The sequence below is a fragment of the Esox lucius genome, chromosome 21, assembly GCF_011004845.1.
Source record: "Esox lucius isolate fEsoLuc1 chromosome 21, fEsoLuc1.pri, whole genome shotgun sequence".
NCBI lineage: Eukaryota > Metazoa > Chordata > Actinopteri > Esociformes > Esocidae > Esox > Esox lucius.
Genome location: NC_047589.1, coordinates 21,195,656 through 21,220,541, shown reverse-complemented (window position 1 = coordinate 21,220,541; position 24,886 = coordinate 21,195,656). Strand labels below are relative to the sequence as shown.

The 24,886-nt window shown below is 43.9% G+C and overlaps 2 protein-coding genes across 7 annotated transcripts in view; both read right to left on the bottom strand.

Moving 5' to 3' along the window:
* LOC105019486 (microtubule-associated protein 4) overlaps positions 1 to 8,296 on the bottom strand; it is an 82,148-nt gene extending 73,852 nt beyond the window's left edge. For all 6 annotated transcript variants that reach the window (XM_013139601.4, XM_013139602.4, XM_013139604.4 and 3 more), the window contains exon 1: positions 8,211 to 8,296. The gene's annotated coding sequence lies outside the window, so the exon portion shown is untranslated. The remainder of the gene's footprint in view (positions 1 to 8,210) is intronic.
* A 4,137-nt stretch (positions 8,297 to 12,433) lies between these two features.
* The window catches only part of kcnh2b (potassium voltage-gated channel, subfamily H (eag-related), member 2b), a 173,017-nt gene continuing 160,564 nt past the window's right edge, over positions 12,434 to 24,886 (bottom strand). The window contains 9 exon segments of the mRNA XM_034289415.1: positions 12,434 to 15,742; positions 15,898 to 16,093; positions 17,499 to 17,688; positions 18,019 to 18,070; positions 18,129 to 18,334; positions 18,548 to 18,650; positions 18,823 to 19,016; positions 20,600 to 20,852; positions 23,815 to 24,014. Of these exon segments, the coding sequence (XP_034145306.1) occupies positions 15,428 to 15,742; positions 15,898 to 16,093; positions 17,499 to 17,688; positions 18,019 to 18,070; positions 18,129 to 18,334; positions 18,548 to 18,650; positions 18,823 to 19,016; positions 20,600 to 20,852; positions 23,815 to 24,014 (1,709 nt within the window). The 3' untranslated portion in view covers positions 12,434 to 15,427.

Genomic DNA, 24,886 nt, shown 5'->3' with positions numbered 1-24,886 from the left:
AGTAAGATGGGGGGAGGGGAGGCATATGAAGTGTATTCTATGAGCTGACGTTACAGCACCAACCTGATGACTGAGACAGTTCATCTGTGCTTTGAGCAAGCGTGCGTGCGTGCGTGCGTGAGTGTCTGTTTGTCCTGTGCATTACGTCGAACTTGTGGTGCAGTAGGGGCAGCGCCACCGGGTCATCTTCACATCAGAGGGTGTGTTCATCTGAAAAGCCTTTCATGTGTAGACCCGGTGTGATTCATCATAATATACTGCTTGTATCTCCAGGTTGGTTTGCTGGCTCCACCAGACACTAGGCCCTGCTTGATAACCCCACAGTATGCATGTGTCTAGTATGGGGACAGATTGTGTGTGTGTGTGTGTGTGTGTGTGTGTGTGTATGTGTATATATATATACACACACACACACACACACACACACACACACACACACACACACACACACACACACACACACACACACACACACACACACACACACACACACACACACACACACACACACACACACACACACACACAGAATGGGGGGAAAATGTATCCCCTGCTGATTTTGTATGTTTGCACACTGATAAAGAAATGATCAGTCTATAATTTTAATGGTAGGTTTATTTGAACACTGAGAGGCAGAATAACAACAAAAACGCATGTATTTATTTTTTGGCATTTTAATGAGTGAAATAAATATTTGATCCCCTCTCAATCAGAAAGATTTCTGGCTCCCAGGTGTCTTTTATACAGGTAACGAGCTATGATTAGGAGTGTGCTCCTAATCTCAGCTTGTTACCTGTATAAAAGACACCTGTCCACACAAGCAATCAATCAGATTCCAAACTCTCCACCATGGCCAAGACCAAAGAGCTGTCCAAGGATGTCAGGGACAACATTGGAATGGGCTACAAGACCATCGCCAAGCAGCTTGGTGAGAAGGTGACAACAGTTGGTGCGATAATGGAAGAAACAAATGGAAGAAATACAAAAGAACTGTCAATCTCCCTCGGTCTGGGGCTCCATGCATGATCTCACCTCGTGGAGTTGCAATGATCATGAGAATGGTGAGGAATCTACACTGGAGGATCTTGTCAATGATCTCAAGGCAGCTGGGACCATTGTCACCAAAAAAACAAATGGTAACACACTACGCCGTGAAGGACTGAAATCCGGCAGCGCCCGCAAGGTCCCCCTGCTCAAGAAAGCACATGTACAGGCCCATCTGAAGTTTGCCAATGAACATCTGAATGATTCAGAGGAGAACTGGGTATAAGTGTTGTGGTCAGATGAGACCGAAATCTAGCTCTTTGGAAACAACTCAACTCGCCGTGTTTGGAGGAGGAATGCTGCCTATGACCCCAAGAACACCATCCCCACCGTCAAACATGGAGGTGGAAACATTATGCTTTGGGGGTGTTTTTCTGCTAAGGGGACAGGACAACTTCAACGCATCAAAGGAACATGTACCGTCAAATCTTGGGTGAGAACCCCCTTCCCTCAGCCAGGGCATTGAAAATGGGTCATGGATGGGTATTCCAGCATGAGACTGACCCAAAACACATGGCCAAGGCAACATAGTAGTGGCTCAAGAAGAAGCACATTAAGGCCACTGTGAAGGGAGCTCTAGGTTTGAGTTGCCAAACGTCAGCCTCGAAACCTTTATGACTTGGAAAAGATCTGCAAAGAGAAGTGAGACAAAATCCCTCCTGAAATGTGTGCAAACCTTGCTGCAAACTACAAGAAACATCTGACCTCTGATTGCCAACCAGGGTTTTGCCACCAAGTACAAAGTCATGTTTTGCAGGGGGGGCGAATACATATCACTCATTAAATTGCAAATCAATTTATAACATTTTTTACATCAGTTTTTCTGGATTCTTTTTTTGTTATTCTGTCTCTTATTGTTAAAATAAATCTACCATTAAAATTATAGACTGATCATTTCTTTGTCAGTGGGAAAATTTACAGAAATAGCAGGGGATCAAATCATTTTTTCCCTCACTGTATATACTGATCAGCCACAACATTATGACCACTGACAGGTGAAGTGAATAGCACTGATAATCTTGTTATCATGGAACCTGTCAGTGGGTGGGATATATTAGGCAGAAAGTGAACATTCTGTCCTCAAAGTTGATGTGTTAGAAGCAGAAAGATTGGCTAGCATAAGGATCTGAGGGACTTTGATATGGGCCAAATTGCGATGGCTAGACAACTGGGTCAGAGTATCTCCAAAACTGCAGCCCTTGTGGGGTTTTCCCGGTCTGCAGTGGTCAGTACCTATCAAAAGTGGTCCAAGGAAGGAAAAGCGGTGAACCGGCGATAGGGTCATGGACGGCCAAGATGCCCCATTGTGGTCCGACCCAAAAGACAAGCTACTGTAGCTAAAATTGCTGAAAAAGTGAATGCTGGTACTGATAGAAAGGTGTCCGAACACACAGTGCAACGCAGTTTGTTGCGTATGGGGCTGTGTAGCCGCAGACCAGTCAGGGTGCCCATGCTGACCCCTGTCCACTGTCAAAAGCGGCTACAATGGGCACATGAGCATCAGAACTGGACCACGGCGCAATGGAAGAAGTATATACTGATCATTGGGGTCATGGTCTGTGGCTGCCTGAGTGCTCCCGGCACTGGGGAGCTACAGTTCATTGAGGGAACGATGAATGCCAACATGTTCTGTGACATTTTCACTTAGGGGTGTCCTCACTTTTGTTGCCAGCGGTTTAGACATTAATGGCTGTGTGTTGAGTTATTTTGAGGGGTCAGCAAATGTATATTGTTATACAAGCTGTACATTTACTACTATACATTGTAGCAAAGTGTCATTTCTTCATATATAAATAAAACACATTTACTGTGTACATATGGAGAGAGGGAGGTCCTCTTCTAACTTAGCACCTCTTACCAAATGGAATCAGTTCACGCAGGACAGTTTCTGTAATTCGGACCATGTTGTAGCCCATTAGGCTGCACTCTGGGAGGAGGGAGGAACAGAAAGCGGGAGAGGGAGGGCGAGACAGGGAGACCACAGTTCTGTTCTCACAGGACTGAAGCCACAGGGCCACACCCTTTACCAGCCAATGTCCCCACCTCCTCAAAACCCCTCCTTGGGTCTCTGCCTCCGATCTGATAAGCCTATTTAGGCTGTGTGGGAGGCTAAGGGTTAGAGGAGAGTGTAACAGAGAATGAATTCCCTATGGCAATGCCCCAATGTCTGCCTGCTACGCACACACACACACACATGCACACACGTATGTTCTCGCACACACACACTCTCTCTTTCTCCCTAAGCGTTCACACAGACACACAAACACACTGACACAGCCCTGGCTCGATTTGTTTGCCAGGATTTGGAACTATGCTGCCCATTGTTGAAGAGGAAGGCTTGACACACTGCAATGGAACGCACAGCAGCACCGCACACACAGAAGAGAGTTCTAACCCCAAAACAAACACAGGTAGCCAACACGCTAAACCAAACTCAACGCTGAGGAGACAATGGAGAACAAATACAATCTATGTAATGTTGAATTAGCGGTTAATAGTGAATACTTAGAAGCGGTCCGGTAACAGCACTCGGCGCGTGTGTAAATGACATTAGGGAATTTAAAGTAATCTCTCGCTCTCTCTCTGATTTTCTCGGTTTCAACTGGTCCACAAGGCAATGTTTTCACACGCAAAGGCACTCGTGGTGTATGGAAGTAATCCTTTACCACTGAAACCAATGCAGCCAAGCCCGATTTAAACCATTAATGACATAAATAGTAGAACATAATAACTGGAGATTCTGTACAGATGAATGCTAGCGATAGCTAGCTACGCTAACTAATCATGTCCACTTGAATGTGCGTTAGCATGCTAACAGCAATCCCTGCACACAAAATACAAACACTGAAGAGGCATCCAGTAGGTTAACAGCAACAACACCAACGTTTACGCTAAATTTTCTCTCAGAGTTGGCCTCGGTTCTCTCTCCATCATTCTATCCATCCATCTCTCATCTTTTCCTCTCTCATCCCTGTGTTAGTATCGCCACAGAGGCTTGATTGACAGTTAAATCTCTGATCTGCGACCCAGCTGCTACGTCTGTCCTGTTGTGGGGGGATTACACTGCCGCCTACCCTTTACTGCTTCTCTCCTCTTTCCTCTCCACCAATCCTTCATCCACCGTTGTCACGCAACCTCAAAGTCACGGGTGCCTATGGACAACCAGTTGGCCGGAAGCCAAACAACTTAAGCACCAAATGATATCGCTGGCTGGTTCACCCTCCATTTAGTAATCCCCAGTAAAGCCAAACAGGATCCTCCTACTTCTCCCATCCTGATTTTTGGAACCTCCCCATCATTCCATTCCTGAGATGTCCTCTCCCTGGCTCCAACCGGCCCAACATCTCAGCCATTCTCCTCCTCTGATCCTACACTATGTTTTCCTTGTTTTGATAGAGTGCTCGAACATGAAATTTCTGTGTGGGAGTCTAAGTCTGGCTTTGTGTTTGGAAGAGATCCCAAGCAGGGGGCTGTAAAGAGTAGTATGGTTTAATAACGGATTCATTGACATGATTTATGACCAGCGACTTGGAATGCATATTTCTACTAGAAAGGTAACCTCGAGCTGAAGATTTCTCCTGATACACCGCCAAAGGAGAAAGGGGGTTTTGTCTTGAACTGGCAGACAACACTAACACAGACATACTGGATAAGGGTGATGGGCTGGAGAAGCAACAATAGATATGAGTTTGCTGTAATTATGGACAGGCTCAGACAGTAGAACGTACCACTACCATCCAAAAGAATAACACTAGTTGTCACCAATCAATAACCCAAGTTCACAACATATTCTAGGCTACTTATTTTCACACCTGATTGGATCTGCCTGGCAAATGACACCAGTCTAACACAATACATCCAACCAGTGACTATTGCACAGTTACAGAAAGATAGTGTTAAATCATTAAATTAATTTTAAAACACTGTATAAAACTTAAAAACAGCTAATAGCCATGTGGGGTGATGAAGATGGGTAGTTTGGGGGCGGAGTTAGGAGGCTGGGTGATAAAGATGGGTAGTTTGGGGGGCGGAGTTAGGAGGCTGGGGTGATAAAGATGGGTAGTTTGGGGGGGCGGAGTTAGGAGGCTGGGGTGATAAAGATGGGTAGTTTTGGGGGGCGGAGTTAGGAGGCTGGGGTGATAAAGATGGGTAGTTTGGGGGGTGGAGTTAGGAGGCTGGGGTGATAAAGATGGGTAGTTTGGGGGGTGGAGTTAGGAGGCTGGGGTGATAAAGATGTTACTATAGGAGGCCAAGGTTCATCATGACTCGCTGTGGGTGGAGCTGGAATCATGCAAACTCACTAAGCACATCCACATCTGGTTACTGTTACCCGACTGTACTGACACATGATATCCAGCCCCGCCCATGGTTCCTCTGGGTCATTTATCTGACCTAGTCTGACCGGTCCTGACCCCACTGGATTTCACAGCATCACGTGTTCTCTCAGCCTGTCTTCAATCTGGGGCTCATTGGTAAACAAAGTATATGTGCAATGGACTTCCCAGGCTTCAAGGTCCAGTCGCCAAGGGCTCCACTGACAACCTTGAGAGAGGGCCAGGCTCTCCAGGGGTCCAGTTACAGAAGCCTGACATCTCCATCACGGCGAAGCAGCCACAATGGGGATGAGAGACATGACAACAGATCAGTGGAATCTTTTAGTTCCACTCATTTGGTTTGCCCATATTAGTCTCATTGGACAGGCTGGGAGAAATAACCAAGGATCTCTCTGAGCCTAGCCTCGCGTAAGCCGGGTCCTTCATTTATCCCCTCCCTTGTTCTTTTTCTAATAACAGCCCTTGTGTTATAATCCGAACATTGGGTTTTAGCGGATAATGAAAATCTGTCTAATGCATGCAACCGGAGATTCCCTAAAATAATGTTATCTGAAGATCAGCTTCACCACTGCCCACTAAATACACTGTCTACACGGAGGTTCTGTAACCTGCCCTTTTCTGCTGTAGTTTTGTCGCTGCTGATTCAAAGCAATTGGCCGTTGAAGGCACGTTCAGAGCCGACTGGTAGTTGGTATGTTTCCCAACAGTGCTTTGGGGACATATTTTGTTACATTTTAACTCCGAAGGGTGTAGGAGCCCAAGTCCTGCCAAGTCAACAAAAAGTTGCCCATCTTTGTGGGGGACGACAGAAAAAGAAAACAGCCAAACTCCTGGAAGTGTAATGTCCAATCCGACTGATGAATATGCCCCTAAACACTTTCATTTGTGTTTTTGGATTTTCCACTGAGGCATTTAGCTAATGGGTAAAAGGAATAAAAGGTTAAGTTCATAGCCTATCTGTATGACCGTCGGTCTATGTCACATTCCAAACTAAAGCTTTCAGAATCCACAATACACTAGTCCTTTCTGAATAAATGCATTCCATTCAAAAATGCTTATTTATTGAGGGTCTGGGTAGGCTTGAATGGGGTGATAACTGCGTAGCTTCCAAGTTGTCTCCTATTTAGACAGTTAGGAACTGAAACAGAGATCAAACAGATCAAAAAGGAGAATCATGAAACTACCAGTTTAAACCAAAAATGTAGTCAATCAAAACAGTAAATCGTTGACAGTGACAAAAAAATTGTCTGGTAAATAGAAACCTCTATAAAACCTAAACAAACGGCATTATGGGTAACCAGACTTTACCCAGGACACCTTCCTAGATAAATTACTGTTATGTTTTTATTTTTGCAATCATGAGGAACGATTCCAAACCAATGCAAAAGTGAAAGTCCAAAGGTCTTGTTGCGAATGTGAACATCATCAACAAGCGCAGGTCTGCATGATAGATTCTCAGCCTAACAGAATATCTTCATAGCTCAGCTAAGCTACAAGTTAGCATGACCATGACCAGACAAAGAGCTGCCTTGACCAACCCACACACACACAGATTAGATCAGACTTCCACTTCATTTGGACAATTTGGTATTTTATGAGTACGTGTGGTGGGTTGATGCTGGAATTTCTCAAACTGCAGCAGCTAACTGAGAGGGGTGTCAAAAAAACAGGGTAAACATGTGCTCAGGTATTATGACGTGTTACATTGTAGTTGTTATTATGTAATAATAAAATGCTATAAATAGTACAAAAATGGTGTGGCTACAGTTATTAGAGCATCACTCACAGGTTAAAGCGCAGCTTAATTTTTCGTGTTACCCTCACTCACAAGGTTTCTACGTGAATGAATATTGAATCCCTTTATATTCAGAGAGAAATTGGTTGAATAGTAATGAGGCCTCTGGGTTTAACACAAACCTCTGATTGGCCTGACAATTTCAACTGAATCATTCTGCTGAACTAAGAGGCAGTGGGCGTGGCACAGCCTTTGGCCAGAGCAAGGAGTTTGGAAAGCCCAGGCAAACCTCTGATTCCTGTCTGCAGTAATCAGGGTAGGATTGCCATGTAATCTCATGCACTGTGGGCTGAGAGCAGAGGGAATGACTCTGTAATAAAATAGAATAATCCTCTCCCTGCTCATCCTCGAATCATTACAATCATCAATATAATCTAAGTTATATGGTTCAGTTGCTCTTCAGCGGGTTCACACAGGCCTAAGGCCTATCATGTCGTTTAGACACCATACAACCAGGCCAGATCGATTCAACGTTGACAGAAAGTAGTTCAGTGTAAACAGTCGTTTTCAGCATTGGGGTGGTCAGTGTGCACAGCTAGAATATTGGTAATGGATAGGCCTACAGACAGCACTTTAAACACATGGTAGTGAGAGGTAAACTTATTCGCTGCTCTAAGCGGACAGCACACGTTAAACATAAACAGCTTTGGGATTCTGCGGGAGGTCCAGACTGAGCTAAACAATTCAAGAAAAACACCAGGATGTAATAGGGCATTGAACATTTTAAGGGCTCACATACCAATGGGTACTGTGTACGCAAACCCAGATTTGTTGACATTCTGGCCACATACACACTCAAGCTGGTATAACTTTGCGATCAGCCATAGCTCCAGCGCTGTGACACTCAATGTGACACTGCGACTTCACCCATCGCATTTCTTGCTATGATGCGTACCGCGAGGGTTTCACATCCGCAAAATCACCGTCCATTTTCTGATAAATCAAAAAAACGCATTAGAAGAACCTTCGAAGCGAAACTACAATTACCTAGACCTACAGCGCAATATAACGGGTTGTTTATTATTAAGTTGACTCACCGTTTGCTGACTTTTTCTGTTAGCTTTTTCGGGAGTCTCCGAGTGTCGCTTCCACCTAGATGATCCGCCCTCCCGTGCTGCACTTCAGTGACCGCAGGGTAACTTTACCGCCCATTGACAATTTCCTCCAATCAAAATTCGTAAATACCAGATGACTTTCCATGTCATCCAATGATAATTGAGAAGACATCCCTTTGACAGCATCTAACTCCAATCTCAGCTTCTTATTTCACAAGCTAACGCCCTGTCAGTTTCCTTCAGCTATCTAATGTAATTTTGATAGACAACCGGAACGTACAATGAGTATGTTTGACTCCTTTTACGGGACAGCTCAATGACAGGAGCACTTGCAGAAAACGTCAACCAGAAGTACGATTAAAACAGCCATTGAAGAATGTCACGCAACCCAACAAATCGTCGACTGTGGACGATAAGATCATCTTTCTCTGTCACTTCCAAAGTGGGGTGACGAGGCGAGTTTTACATTTGACTAGATAGTTAATTTGGGATATTGGCTAGTTAAGGCCATATCCTTATTGGATTTACTAGTCCTGTGTTGTCTCTTGAAATGACTAAACCTAAATAAATTGTTTTTAGTTTTGTATTTTCTTGGCAGTTATTGCTATTATTTTCCCTAAAAACCAATCCAAATGGCATAGATAACAATAACTTTCCCTGGCCTGACTTTTAAAAGCGTTGGTCCATTAACCATTAGTGCTCAGAGAAAAGGGTATACGAAAACCTTATCATCCGATCTAATTTGCAACTTAGAAATGTGTGAAATGTTTGCAAACGCTATAAATTAGCCTACCCCGTTACTTTGTAGTAGAGCGGAAATGTTTCAGTTTTGAAAGCCATTATTAGTACCATTATAACACCTGTTTTGGAAATCACTTCATAGCGTGACGTTATACAGTTACGCCATCGTGTGGACAAAAGCTGACCTTTCAGTCGTTCCAACTCCAGAAGTGTGTATTTACTATACATTTTATTGAATAGTTTTGCAACCAGGCCCGAGGCCACGGGTGGGTTATTTCTCCATTAATACTGCAAATGGTAGGCTATATGAATTAGACTAAACGGTGTACCAAACGTCACGCTGGCCAGCTTTAAACGAACTAAATGTACGATGTTGATACACAAAACAAAAAAAGAAAAGCTCATTCAGGATGTCTCTGCAATTACTTGTATTTAGATTTTTATAGTGCACTGTAACTTATTTGTTGTGTCCAATAAAAGGCCAGTGTAGTTGAATGGGCAGAACCTAAACATATTGGTGCATTCTAGCATGTTTCTGTTAAGACAACCCATACCCTGTGAAGTCCATCATTACAATAACCCAATTCAACCAGCACACTTTTTCCAAGCAACCACAGTTATTTTTGTGTAAGTTCACAAAAGGAAAATGTCATAAAAGCATTACCCTTTATGAAATTTGATTCGGAGGGCTATCTCGGTCCACATCAGTCTGTGAATATGCTGATCATCAGGCACACACTGGTTCTGGGAAATCATTTCTGGTTGTTTGATCAGTGTGAAGCAGAACAACTTGGTGAGATGTCTGCCAGAGGAATCACGTCTCGGACCCTCCAGAGCCTTTTTTTGAATTAACACCATTGTCCATTAAAATGTCTCTAACACTGCCTTCAGAAATTCTCCCAATACCATCCACTGACCCACAATAAGTGTTAGAAGATGGACATAATAGATGAGTATACATATCTAAACATAAAAAAAAAACATCTAAACATTTATAAGCTCGCAAGACACATCGCACGCGACAAGTTTGTTTTCAAAGAGAGTTTATTGAAAGAAATATTGGAAATGTTAGAAAGTCAACCATTTATAATGCTATCACACAATCAAGACCTGGAGCTGCGCCTGTCTTCTAGCTTGCAGTAGTGTCTGATATGAACAGTGTGACAGGCTATAGACTTTTACAAATGTCAGGCCAGAATTGTATTATAATGAATACTCCCCAGTCTGAAAGCCAATGGGGCTGGCCATATCCCTACATGTACAGTACATCTTCAGAATATTACAGTATTTTCCAACTTTTCTGTATCTTATATTTCCATGACCTATACAGTATATGTGACTCTTCCGCAACATGGAAGTGAACAGTGTATCACTCTATGAAGCCGCAAGCACACAGCCGTACATTAGCTGCCTTCCTTGGACATCCACCATCTCTTTACTGAAAAGATCCTCAGTGCAGCATGCAAATAAAATGTGCACAATTTTTGTCTTCTTCATCGTCGTCAGTGTCATTGTTATTAACAGTATTAACATATTTTTTATTCACATGATAATTTTTTTAAATCGACAAGATTTTTTTCTCTACAGTTTTTCTGCATTTCAAAGCATGCCAACGAAGTTTCAGTTTCTGCATAGTGCCGGCTATATGAGTGCCAATAATTGATTCCTTTACAATATGTTCTTATTTACAGGGAGGGATCCAGTGTAAATGTTACCAAAAACCCCACTACTTAAAATGTCTACAAATTCGGAACCTTTGCCAATGATGCAGCATTAATATCCATATAATATTAATATCATAATAATTATAAAGTTGGAGAGCTAAAAAGTGCTTAGCCAAATGTGTGAGGCAGGTGGAGTAGAGGTGTGTGTCTGCGTAGGTGTGATGATGTTTCCTCGTTTGGGCCATCTATTAATACAAACAGTACAGTGTTTATGTTTTAGTATAAAATCCCTGTTTCCAATAAAGATGGGATGCTGTGTAAAATGCTAATAAATATAGAATGCAATGATGTGCAAATCATTTATCCCTATATTTAATTGAAAATAGTACAAAGACAACATATCAAATGTTGAAACTGAGATATTTTATTGTTTCTTGAAAAATAAATTGCCCATTTTGAATTTGATTCAAGCAAAATGGGTCAAAAAAGTTGAGACAGGGACATGTTAACCACTGTGTTGCATCGCCTCTTCTTTTAACAATACTCTGTAAGTGTTTGGAAACTGAGGAGACCAATTGCTGTAGTATTGAAAGTGAAATGTTTTCCCATTCTTGCTTGATATAGGATTTCAGCTACTCACAAGTTTCAGTTTGGGGGCTCCTTTGTCGTATTTTTCGTTTCATAATGCGCCAAATGTTTTCAATGAATGACATGTCTGGATTGCAGGCAGACCATTTTAGCACACAGAAGTTTTTCTACGGAGCCATGCTGTTGTAATTCGTGCAGAATGTGGTTTGGCATTGTCTTACTGAAATAAGCAAGGCCTTCCCTGGAAAAGACATTGGATGGCAGCATGTGTTTCTCCAAAACCTGTATATATTGTTCAGCATTAATGGTGCCTTCACAGATGTGCAAGTCACCCATGCCATGTGCACTAATGAATCCCCATACTATCACGCATGCTGGCTTTTAAACTGTGTGGTGATAACAAGCCGGATGGTCCCTCTCCTCTTTAGGGAAATCCATGATTCCCAAAAATAATTTCATATTTTGATTTGTCAGACCACAGAACAGTTTTCCACTTCGCCTCACTCCATCTTAAATGAGCTCGGGCCCAGAGAACACAGCAGCGTTTCTTAATCTTGTTTATATATGGACTCTTCTTTGCAGGGTTAGTGTTTTAACTTGCATTTGTGGATCCAGCTACAAACTGTGTTCACAGAAAATGGTTTTCAGAAGTGTTCCTGAGCCCATGCAGTGATTTCCACTACAGAATTGTGTGTTTTTAATGCAGTGGCGCCTGAGGGCCGAAGATCACGGCCACCTTGGCCCTTGCGCACAGAGACTTCTCCAGATTTTCGGGAAATCTTTTAAAGATATTATGTACCGTAGATTATGAGATCCTCAAACTCTTTGCAATTTTCGTTGAGAAACATTATTCTTAAATTGTTGCACTATTTACCTGAACAGTCTTTCACAGAGTGGTGAACCCCTCCCCATCTTAACCCCTGAAAGACTCATCCTCTCTTGAATGCTTTTTTTTTTTATTATACCTAATCAAGTTACTGCTTTGTTGCTAATTACCCTAATTAGTTGCGTGATGTTCCTCTAGGTTTAGATTTTTAGCATTACACAACTTTTCCAGACTTTTGTTGCCCCTGTCCCAACTTTTTTGAAAATGTGTTTCTGCCATCAAATTCAAAGTGGGCACATTTTTTTCAAGAAACAATAAAATGTCTCAGTTTCAACATGTGATAATTTGTCTCTGTACCATTTTCTATTGAACATAGGGGTTCCCATGATTTGCACATCACTGCATTCGGTTTTTCTTTCCATTTTACACAGCGTCACAACTTCCTTTGGAAACAGAGTTGTTGATAACCTATCCAAACCATAGATCTACATCTACACCCAAACGCTCATTCGGGCTTCATTAGCGTTGTGATTTAGCAGAGTAACAAAGGGCCAATAAAGAATGTTTGGGTGACCAAACATTACTTTCTAAGATGTCGGAAATATCTTTCAAGGCAATGATTACGAAGGGTCATGAGGAGGTTACCTGATAACTGGGCACCCAAACATCTACAACAACTAACCTAGTAAAGTGACAGACTATGGAAAAAGGAAAGGCTCCAGTCGACCATGCAGCATTGACTAGAGAAGGGTCTATTTCCTGGGAGGGACGGCTTGGTAGAAAAACTGTATAAAATGTATTTTCACAGCAGTGAGACTTGAACAATTAGTTAGATACTGGGCTCCAGCAGTTTGTTATAGATTTTTGGGGTATTGTTTTTCAACTGTTAAAACCCTTATTGTTCAGTGCAGTGATGGAACCAGATGCAGCAGTTGGACTGGCAGCAGAAATGAAAATCAGTTGAAAAGAGGTCTCTTTTGGTTTGGTGTGTACTCTGCTTTCAAATCTGGGTAGCGCTTTTGTCATTCTTTTCAATTCAAGGCTAAATACAGTAATAACTCTTTTCATTTGCTTTGGTTCAACACTAAAGGTGCACCATCACAAAGCGTCACATGATATTTCACTCCATTCAGTCAAACAGGTTTTTGTGCTGCCCTTTATACATGCAAAGACATTACTGACAATGATCAACAGTGAGCCTAATAGCGTGTTTGTATACCTGTGTGTTAACAGATCTATAAATAATATTAATCTACTGGACAGTGACACTAGTGCTTATATCTCTTGTCATGGTTAAGTAGTAAGTAGAACAGGTAGTAAGTAGAACAGGGTTGGGAGTAGCCTAACATATTACTTGTAAATCTGATTAGTTACATTACCAGCAAATATATTGTAATCAGATTGTAGATACTTTTTAAAAACCAGATTACATATTTGGATTCACTTAAATTCAGAAAAAAAAGGTTCAGAGGAGAAAATAAATATGCTGACCCCATTCTGTGTTATCTGTGACATTCAATTCAGCTTTGACAGAAGGCGCACATTTTGTTGTGTTCCACCTGAGCGAGCCTGAGGTCCGTCTGAAGCCACTAGGATGACACAGAAAAATGTATATCCTTTTGGTCTATTTTTAATGTCTCTTTTTCGTCACATATACGGATTTAAGGATTTGGTGTGCGTATTGGAATCAAACTAAACCAGTAAAGGTCGAAGAGTTTGCAAGTCAAGAAGGTGTGTGGGACTTGCACCCATGCCGACTCTGGGACCCACTAGAAGACACTGCATCTGGCACTAATGCCAGTTAAAGGGAAAGTAATCAGGTAATCCAGAGGTTACGTTATGGATGACTAGCTAACTCACAGATTACATTTAGAAAGTATCCTACCCAACCCTGTAGTATTGGTAATAATTATAGTCATAATAAAGTGCAGCTCCCGTCAAACAGTCATATTACTGAAGAAACACCTATAATGGTTGTACTGACGTTCAATCTGTTAAAACAAATGGAGAAAACAAACACACGAAGAACCTGTGGAAGGTACAGTACCTGTTCAGATGTACAGTACAGAAATATCATCTTCCACTTCCTGAAACAAGCTAAAACTGTACATCTTTTCTGAATTAGCAGATATCATATTTGGTACAATCTACAAAGAACATTAAACTTCTAAAACAAATCAATAAATAAGATGCTCAGACCAGCAAAGCGGTTAAATACAATCTTCGTGTTCCCTGCGTATCACTGGCCGCCATCGTCCCCGTGCCTCATCCGTCATCAGAGACCCCCCAGAGGACGCTCATCCCTGTAGTAGTGCAGTAAGAGTGGGGAGTTAAAGATGGATGGTCTATGATGTAATGTCTGCCGAGTGTTCTTCTGTTGCAGGCCCGAGTATTGCTGTGTGGTCAGATCCTTGGATGAGTAAAAGGTACTTAGGCCGTTTCTTCTGACAGTGTGAGATGGGGGGGACTAAACCATGCACTGGGAACAACAGACGAAACTAGAGCAAAAAGCTTTAGACCGGAACTGATATTGTTAGCACATACATGTATCGGATGTATACTCTCTCCTATCTTACCAGTGTTTGCATATTGAACTGTACATAGCCTCACGCTTCCTCTAGCAATCTGTACAAACTTCCTGCAGGGATTTGATATGTTCATCAAAGAATTCATGGCTTTTAAAACCTCCCTAGAATCCCCACCCCTGAGGTGCAATCCAGCCAATCCAGTGTGCTCTTGGGGAACAGACCTTCGGGGAATGGGCCAATGACCGGGCAAGACAGGACACAATCGTTTTCTGTTAGGCCAGCTAACACTACAGTCCACCAAACAACCAACCAACCAGTTTTTCGGAAGCGCCAAGGACATATTAGATAGAATATTAGTAAATTTCAGTGCAAGACAAAATGGCTACTATTGTTTATCTTGTTGTTCATACTGGATAGAACAGTAAAGGGACTGAAGAGAGCCAGCCGTCTCTGTTTTATGACGTCATCTCTCTGGGCCAGAGTGGACTGGATCTCAGTTCAGAACTTGTGTGCTCCCCTCGCTCGCGCTTTCTGTGAGTTGGATAACGTAAGTGTAACGTTGTGACATTGTCATTAGGAGCCAGGTAGGGAAAGGGCCCCCTGAAACGGCCTCCTCAGGTCAGAGGTTAGAGGTCAGAGGTAAGGCTCAGCGGCCACAAGTGAGGTTCCAGAGGTTGAAGGAACCCCCTCCCTATACTCCATGTTTCTCGTATGTCTGTCTCCTCACTAGGAAGGACAAAGGGAAGGACCCTGTGAGACGTGAGACTTAGGAGAGAGAGAACAAAAGAGTTACCCATCCTCTCCCCCTCTCTCTCTTCATTTTCTCCAGCCTCCCTTCCCATCCCTCGTTCCTTAGCTCCCCCCAGGGTCGGAGTTGTGCCTCTGTGGTGTCTGTGATTCCTGGGGCGTTTGTGGCTCAGGCAGAGACAGCCTCTGCTGGCCGTCAAGGTTCAGGCCACTTGCCCCAGCCACTATCCCTGACCCCAACCTGGCCTCTGACCCTGCACCAGCCCCTAGGTCTATCTCCAGGCTGTCCAGCTCAGTGGAGGCTCGCTGTACCTCAGTGGGGAAGACCAGATGGGGGTTTTGGGGTTGTTGCTCGGCAGGGCTGTGGGGAGTGTCACACTGTGTTCTGGGGAACTCCTCAAAGTCCCGAGGGAAAGAAACCTAGAGAAGCAGATGAGGAGGGAATTAATGGGGACTCTATGGAATGTGTGTGTGTGTGTGTGTGTGAGGTTGCCTGTGTGTATCAGAGAATGCTTTAATGTTAAGTAATTTATTGCATCTAAAGGACATCTGGATTTCCTTTTTCAGGCCAGTACCTGGGATAATGAGGCCAGCGTGTCAGACTCCAGGGGGGTGACAGGCTGCACCAGCCTCTCTCCGGGGCCTGGCCCGGGGTAGGTCGAGGCTTGCGGGGACAACAACACGCTGTTGTAGGCTGGGGGCACCAGGGTCATCTGACGCTGAAGCAACTGCATGATCGCCCCAATGTCGGTCGACATCCTCGTTTCCAGCCTGAGGAGCAACACGCAGCACACTCACCAGGAGGAATGTTCCTCACCACAGTTATTGTTGACACAAACCCGCAAATCAGAATCACCAATCACATGTTCTGGTGAATCTCCCAACGCAGGCAAAGCCCCAGACTATTGCAGCACCGATGACCTCTGACCTCACGAGACATGACAACGGGTAGTGACCTGGACAGCGGAATATAGGAGGGAAATAACCATTATTCCACTGCCATGGAGAGGAGATTAGGGGAGGAAAGGAGAGGAGAGACACGGGGAGGACGGGTGTAAGGAGGGAAGAGGTGAGGAAGGAGGTAAGGTGTGGAGAGGACAGGACAGGAGTGGGTTGAGGGGAGTTTTAGGAGGAGAGGAGATCTGGGCATTTATCAGACAGATGGAGAGCAATGCGATAGGGTGGAAGAAAGGTGTCATCTCCTATCTCCCAAGGCCTGTTAGCATCTCATATTTCCACACAGACGCCTCCATTACTCTGACAGCCTGGGACGGAACTGGAGCTGATGGGAGTGGAGCTAAGAAAGATGGAAACATGAACACTGTAGACGTGCCCCAGAATATCCCTGTCGGTACATTGTTTTCACACTCCTGGTCATTCAAATAGCAGGCTTACGTTCACGCAGGTACTGTTTGAACCGTATGTATGTTTGGTCCAGAGAATCATATGCACGGTGCTGTTATTTCAAGGCCCACCTACTATCAACTAAGAAACAGGGACCACGCTACACAAAGTCCCTGTCTCTCTGTCTCTGTCCCTTTCTGTATCTCTGTCCCTATCTCTCTCTATATTGATTCCTGTCTCTTTTACTGTCTCTGTCTGTCTTCGTCTGTCTGTCTGTCTCTCTGTCTCCGTGTGTCTCTGTCTGTCTCTCTGTCTCTGTGTGTCTCTGTCTGTCTCTCTGTGTAGTGTGTCTCTGTCTGTCTGTCTCTGTGTGTCTGTCTCTCTGTCACTGTGTGTCTCTGTCTGTCTCTCTGTGTAGTGTGTCTCTGTCTGTCTTTCTCTGTGTGTCTGTCTCTCTGTCACTGTGTGTCTCTGTCTGTCTCTCTGTGTAGTGTGTCTCTGTCTGTCTGTCTCTGTGTGTCTGTCTCTCTGTCACTGTGTGTCTCTGTCTGTCTCTCTGTGTAGTGTGTCTCTGTCTGTCTGTCTCTGTGTGTCTGTCTCTCTCTCTCTGTGTGTCTCTGTCTGTCTCTCTATGTAATGTGTCTCTGTCTGTCTCTGTGTGTCTTTGTCTGTCTGTCTGTCTCTGTGTCAGTCTGTCTGTCTCCTGGAGTGTCTGTCTGTCTGTCTCTGTGTGAGTCTGTCTGTCACCTGGAGTGTCTGTGTGTCTGTCTCTGTGTCAGTCTGTCTGTCTCCTGGAGTGTCTGTCTAGTTGTCAACATCTGTCTCATCCTACCTGTTGAGTTGTTTTTGCAGCAGGTCCAGTCTGGTCTCCAGCTCGGAGCGCTGCCTGCGGCTGACATTGTTGAGGGGCGTGTTCAAAGTTGGGGGAGAGGCCAGGCTGCAGCGGGGGAGCTCCTGGTACTCACGACTCCCTCGATTATCCCCCCAGAAACTGAACATGTTAGACACCCCAGAAAATGCTCCTGGTATTGGAGGAGGAATGGAAGAAAGAGTGAGGGAATAAGGTGTTAAAGGACCATCAAAACCACAGCTAGTATTAAGTGTGTGTTAGTGAGATTAGACCCACCTGAGAGTGTGTGTGTTTGTGTGTATATATGTGTGTCTTAGTGAGATCAGGCCCACCTGAGTGTGTGTGTGTGTGTATGTGTGTGTGTTAGTGAGTGAGATCAGACACACCTGAGAGTTTGTGTGTTTGTGTATATATGTGTGTGTGTGTGTGTTAGTGAAATCAGGCCCACCTGAATGTGTGTGTGCATGTGTGTGTGTAAGTGATTGAGTGAGATCAGACCAACCTGAGAGTGCGTTGCAGGTATTGCCTCCCTTGGTGTATCCCTCCCCCTCCCCCTCCCCCTCTCCCTGGGGGGTGGGGCTGAAGTTCAGTGTGGTGGCTTGAGCTGGGGACATCTCATGCAGAGAAGATGGGGGGGGCGGGGCACGTGACCACACACTCCTCCCCCTCGTCGCCACTAGAGTGGGATGACACAGAGTTCCTAGTGCCCTCCCTGTCTGGCTTAAGCCCCTCCCCCTGCATACTGGCTGAATCCTTCTGTCTCCGCCGCGCTGGCTTGTTGGATCTCTCCTTTCTGATCTCTCCAGCGTTGGCATCGTCTGGCAGGGGAGAGACAGGGACACGCTAGATGGAACTGGGCGCTCTACTTTTTAATTATAATACTGTGAATGAACATTGCCATGGCGGGGTCTGAAGGATTCCCGGCTGGATTATGTGCTCATCAGTGGGGACCACAAACACTGACACAGCGTATTGAACATATATCAACTGACATCCAATCAGAAGAAGCAGTGAGGGGTTTGCTGAATTACCTTTCTCTGTCCGCCGCCGGAATGACAGTTTGCGTCTGCGCAGTTTGTTGAACCCGACACAGTCAGAGTTGTCACTTTCTGGAGAGCCAGGAATCATATTGGTCTACAGGCAAACATACAGAAACAAAAACACTAATGTAAAAAGGTGCACTTCATGTATTCAATGAGTTCTATGAACTAATTAATAACTGAACTGAATATTTAAAAAAATTCTGGTCATGATGAAATATCGCTATCAGTAAAAAATGCATTCAAAGGACAGAGGAAACACTCACATCACGGAGGTCAAAGGTGATCTCTAGGTTCATCCAGAAGTGGTCGGAAAACTCAGGGTACATATCTAACACCTCCAGGACGTCCTCTCTGTGGATCTTATGAAGGTCACAGTAGGTCAAGGCTCTCACATCAGCGTTGGACTTACCAGCCCTTCCGTAAAGGTTAATGGGCTCACCAAATATGTCATTCTTTCCTGTGGGAGAAGGGGATGACAAAGTATTTTACAAACAAGAAACATGTACTGTAAGTAATTAATACTACTGGATAGTGCAGATACATGTCACCTCACTGTACTGTCCAGAGGTTGAATTACAAGTAGTAACAGTATTACCCAGTAGGTGGCAGGGTTGGCTAAGTTTTCATTTGTACTAAGCATCTGAAAGTCTGACCATTTTCACAGAGGATGTTACCATAGCATATCTGATTGTAATCGATTCAGTGTGGTTTTTAAAGATTTCCTCTTAGGTTGGGTCTAATCAAATAATCAAATTCCAGCTAAAGCCTGTTTGGATCCAAACATGACCAACTACAAAAACGGTATTACAAATTGTAAATATTGAAATTATGACACTTCATATTCAAGTGCTGATTGGTAAATAGGCCTATTGAACACTCAAAATAGTTTTACCTAACATGTTCATTTTGCAACAAAAATACCCAAACTGCGTTCCCTTTTAGTGGATTTCAGCGTGCATTTCAAAGGCCTGGAAACCAGTCTGCATTTGTGAAAATTTCCTGCCACCTCGGCTGCATTTTCCTTCTGGCTTGTTTGCTTGGTTTACTGTATGTAGTTACTGATACGTATCGCCAGCTAATCGTTCTTGTCCCCTACCAAATTTGACGCCCGGTCTGCATCTTTAATCACTACACTATTCACCAATAGTTGGTCAGTGAGAGACATTCACTAATCTTCCCTGGCTCTGCTTATGCGGACTGGCAAAAAAAATCCATATTAAAAGTAGATGGTGTTAATGCACGGAATGTATCAGTGATAATAACAATTAACAAGTAACATCACATCCAATATATGCATGAATAACAGTAACTTGGCAAATTAGAGGCAGTACCATTCCCTGCATGGTGTGTGGACCGTTTGGGTTTATGTACATATAGTGAACTCCAAAACGATACTTTTTTTTTTGGACTCTTTATTCCAGCAGAGATCATCTTGAAGGACACACTATCATTAACAGCAAAAAAGCAGCTAAAGCCTCAATATTCATGGTGTCACGGTCTTCCCCTCCAGTGAGGTTAACAACAGTCAGGTCTTGATTGAAGCCAGAAGTTCCACCAAAATAAAATATTTCCATCCATGGTGCATCTACAAAAGTGGCTAAGAAGGCTGTTATGTCTAGAACTGCATGTGTCTTTACTCACACCTTCCCCTGGGACCACATCTCTTCAGTCCACTGCTGTTCAACCTCCACTGGCTCCAGATATTCTCACGGACTCAATTCATATCTGGGTTCAGTGACCAGGGGAGAGCCAGCGGTCTAACTCGCTGCCTTCTGCACGACTTAGCTGCACCATTGGTTTGAATCAGGCCCACTGACATTCAAATTTAAAGTAGGCCTTAGAGAGCAACAGTAGGACCTATATAGCTCCTACACTCTTTCATGTGGTACATACGGTACACGCTAAACTAGCCATAGTAGAACCTATGCTATTTGGGTTGATACATGCTAAACTAGCCATAGTAGAAACCTATTGTATTTGGGTTCATACTGAATAGTTCATGCTAAACTAGCATGCTAACCTATTCCCAATCATCCTCACCCAAGATGGCCACCACCACATCCCCCCTGAGGATCTCAATGGAGCCACGGGAGATGAAGTAGATGGCGGTGAGAACATCTCCGGCGTGCACCAGGGTGTCTCCGGGTGGGGCATGGGTGGTCTTGAACTTCATGGCCAGGGCACGCAGGCAGCCCTTCGTAGAGCCTTTGAAGGCCTTGCAGTTCTCCAGGAGGGTACGGTTCAGATGGAGGCAGATGTCAGCCTGGAGGCACTCTGGAAACCCCTTCAACACCTGGGGGTGGGGGTTGGGTCAGGTTTGGAGGCGGGATAGAGATAGATGGAGTCAGGGCGAGAGACGGAAAGTGGGGAGAAGTGAGGGAGATGGTATGGACAAAAAGAGAGAGGGAGACTAACTTGTATATGTCAAGTTTCGCTATCACTGAATGTACAAAAGTATGTGAAAAATGTATTTGCCGCGAAAAGGTCGAGCAGTTAGATAAGAGTGCTTATGACAAGATTGTCTGCTAAATGGCTAAAATGTAAATATAGCACTGACAAATCTATTAAATAAATAAAGTAAATGTTATAGACAGAGACAAAGAGAATACATTTTTGGGCTGCATTTGAAACCCACGCTAGAGCAAAACGGGTGACAGGAGCTCAAACCTGTAGATCAGCCTAGACCACACACACGTTAACCAAAACAACAGGGTAATTTCATCAGCAGTAGCATCTGTTAATACTTCCTGCCAGGACTTCTGAGTGATTCTGGGACAAGCGTCTTCCCCAGGGTGGATCTCATTCAGTCATACAATGACAAAGCACTTGAACATGGGTCCTGTGTAGCTCAGTTCGTAGGGCATGGGACTTGCCACGCCGAGGTTGTGGGTTTGATTCCAAAGGACTGGGACAAAACATTAAGAAAATATATGCGCTGAGTAATTCAAGCATTTAAATGAAATGTATGATTGAGCCGGCATTATGTAATTTGTGTTAAATGGGATCTCAGCGCACGTTGCCTTTACCCCACAGTGATTTTAACCCACTGCCGGACTGATTCCAGGGCCTTGGGCTACGGCTGATATTCATTCAGAAAGACAAGGTTCCAGGACTACATCACCACCACAACTATTCTAATGACTACTGCAAACATTAGTCTAATCTAATACGCTTCAGTGGACATAATGAGGAAAGCATGTTTGTTTCCTGTGTTGCTTTTATATTCTTTAAACAAAGTCAAACACACGGGAGTTAAGATTATATTTACATTTGGTGTTGGGACTTTTGTTCCCAGATTCCATTAAGACGCAGTTTCATGATATCATGTATAAAGGAAATGAATGGTTACACTATTATTGCAGTTGGGAATTAAAGCATGTTGGAGAGCGTGGGCTCAGTCACAAGGAGAGCGAAGAGAGTCGTTTAGATGACAGTTACTTTCATGGATTTCCCTCAGGATGTTACTGAAGAGATGTTCCCTTGAGCAAGGAACATAACCTCCTAATTTGTCAAGTGCTGCCCGGCCCCGCGATCCTGCTTCTGACACATAATGTGTGTATGAGTGTGTGGAGGTGTATGTATGCACATGTGTGTGTGGAGGTGTATGTGTTTCTGTGTATGTGTATATATCAGAGATTTGAAGAAAAAGCAACAGACCAATGTCCATCTTCCTTCATTCATTGCATCATTCAAGTATTAAGTATAATTAAATAAAATAGTAGTAGTGGCTTTACTTTACATACTCCTACTGTTTGGGGAAAACAGACATGTTGATTTCCTTAGTGACCTATTGGTGCTCATTGGAAAATGCATTTACATCAGTGGCGTTTCTGTAACATTTGACATGGGGTGGCAGAAGGGTGGCAAGTTGATACTCAAGGGTGGCAAATCATTCTATGGTTGGTTATGTCCACTTTATTTATACATATCCAGCTACTGAAAATGGACAGTGTAATGTCTTGCTAATAAATATCATACATATTCTACATTAATGTTTATGTGTTAAAAGTTTGGTACGAGTCTTTGGAGTGTGCAAAATCTCCATGAGTGTTGGGAGTTTCCTAAGTATTATATATGCAACTTACAAATTGAGGGAAAAGATGCAGCATTGTAATAATATAAACACATTGTTTATATTATTCTGCCAAGTGCAGAAGCATAAATCAATTAATCCTGAAAATGAATGCTTTATAGCCTATTGCTTGAAATAATACACAAACACTAAATATAGGCTACTGAGGTTATAGAGTAGCAATTTAATATAATAACTAAATATAAATTACAACTGTTAAACACATATGACCACACATCACATTTTGTTGATGTTATAGATTTGTCAAATTTAGAATTATTGTAGATGAACCATAACTTTATCCACAGATGGAATTAACCATTTAATTATCCATAGCAAGCTATATCAAAATTGTTCAATGCCCCTTTGCTAGATATCAGGACAAGCTTACTGTACATGGCAATAATGGCAAGCTACATCAATTGACGATTGCATTACATTAGCTAGTAGACGATATCAGACATATCCAAACTATAATAAATGGCTGCTGCTAAAGCAAGATTATAAAATTACATTTTGTATTGTATATTTAGTAAACATGTGCATCAGTACCTTCTTTAATTACTACTAGGCTAGTCTGGAAAACATTTGTCTGACATTCATCCTGCTGAGAGTTCTAGATATTTTGAATAAATATCATTTTGGGGATTTTTTTAATTATTTGACATATCAAATGCTATGTCATGTATGTGCCGATATGTACCCCATGCCATCAAAACAACTTACTTTCAAACTTTGAGTTTCATAGCTGAACAGTTATAGTTATATTCTACTTTGCAATTGTCCCAGACTGCTGTAAATCAGCAGTTTATCCTTTATCTCTCTCAAATTGCAATCGGCCAGATGGAAGATCAGTCAACTTCTGTGAATCTTTGTTTTCATTAAAAAAATTGTCAACTTGTGATGTGCTAGATGCATTGATTTAGACTGATGTATAACAAAATCCAGCCAGGCTGATTTGACCTGATCCATTCCTGCTCTAGTTGTATGTTCCAGTAATTGAGGAATCGCTACAAAACCTGTTTCACAGGACAGTTATCTTTGGGATTATCCAAGGCCACCATAGTTTTCTTATTAACGTTGTTCTCTTTTTCTTTTTTGATTGACCTTCATGCAGAAGAAGTCAGTGTGAACATGAAGGTGAAATAATTGTACAGTATAGGTGTATTTGGGCTTGACTCACTGCGTTCATGTCAATGCCATTGGTGTAGGACCAGGCGTGTTGGAAGTACTCCTCCAGCCTCTGCCTCAGTGGGTTGGGGATCTGGTGGAAGCGGATGAACTCTCGGACGCGGAGCATCTGGGTGTGGTACCTGGCTGTACCTGAGTACAACCTCTGTATGATGGCCGACACGTTACCAAAGATACTGGCGTACATCAGAGCTGTATGGGTGAGAGCACAGAAGACAGTTAACAAAATTCTGATCTTAGGGATGCCTGGTGACTCTAGGACCCTGTGGACACCAGCCTGGTGACTATAGGACCCTGTGGACAAACCCAGCCTGGTGACTGAAGAACCATGTGGACACCAGCCTGGTGACTGTAGGACCCTGTGGACACCAGCCTGGTGACCATAGGACCCTGTGGACAAACCCAGCCTGGTGACTGAAGAACCATGTGGACACCAGCCTGGTGACTGTAGGACCCTGTGGACAAACCCAGCCTGGTGACTGAAGAACCATGTGGACACCAGCCTGGTGACTGTAGGACCCTGTGGACAAACCCAGCCTGGTGACTGTAGGACCCTGTGGACACCAGCCTGGTGACTGTAGGGCCCTGTGGACACCAGCCTGGTGACTGTAGGACCCTGTGGACACCAGCCTGGTGACTGTAGGACCCTGTGGACACCAGCCTGGTGACTGTAGGACCCTGTGGACACCAGCCTGGTGACTGTAGGACCCTGTGGACACCAGCCTGGTGACTGAAGGACCCTGTGGACACCAGCCTGGTGACTGTAGGACCCTGTGGACACCAGCCTGGTGACTGTAGGACCCTGTGGACACCAGCCTGGTGACTGTAGGACCCTGTGGACACCAGCCTGGTGACTGAAGGACCCTGTGGACACCAGCCTGGTGACTGTAGGACCCTGTGGACACCAGCCTGGTGACTGTGGGACCCTGTGGACACCAGCCTGGTGACTGTAGGACCCTGTGGACACCAGCCTGGTGACTGTGGGACCCTGTGGACACCAGCCTGGTGACTGTGGGACCCTGTGGACACCAGCCTGGTGACTGTAGGACCCTGTGGACACCAGC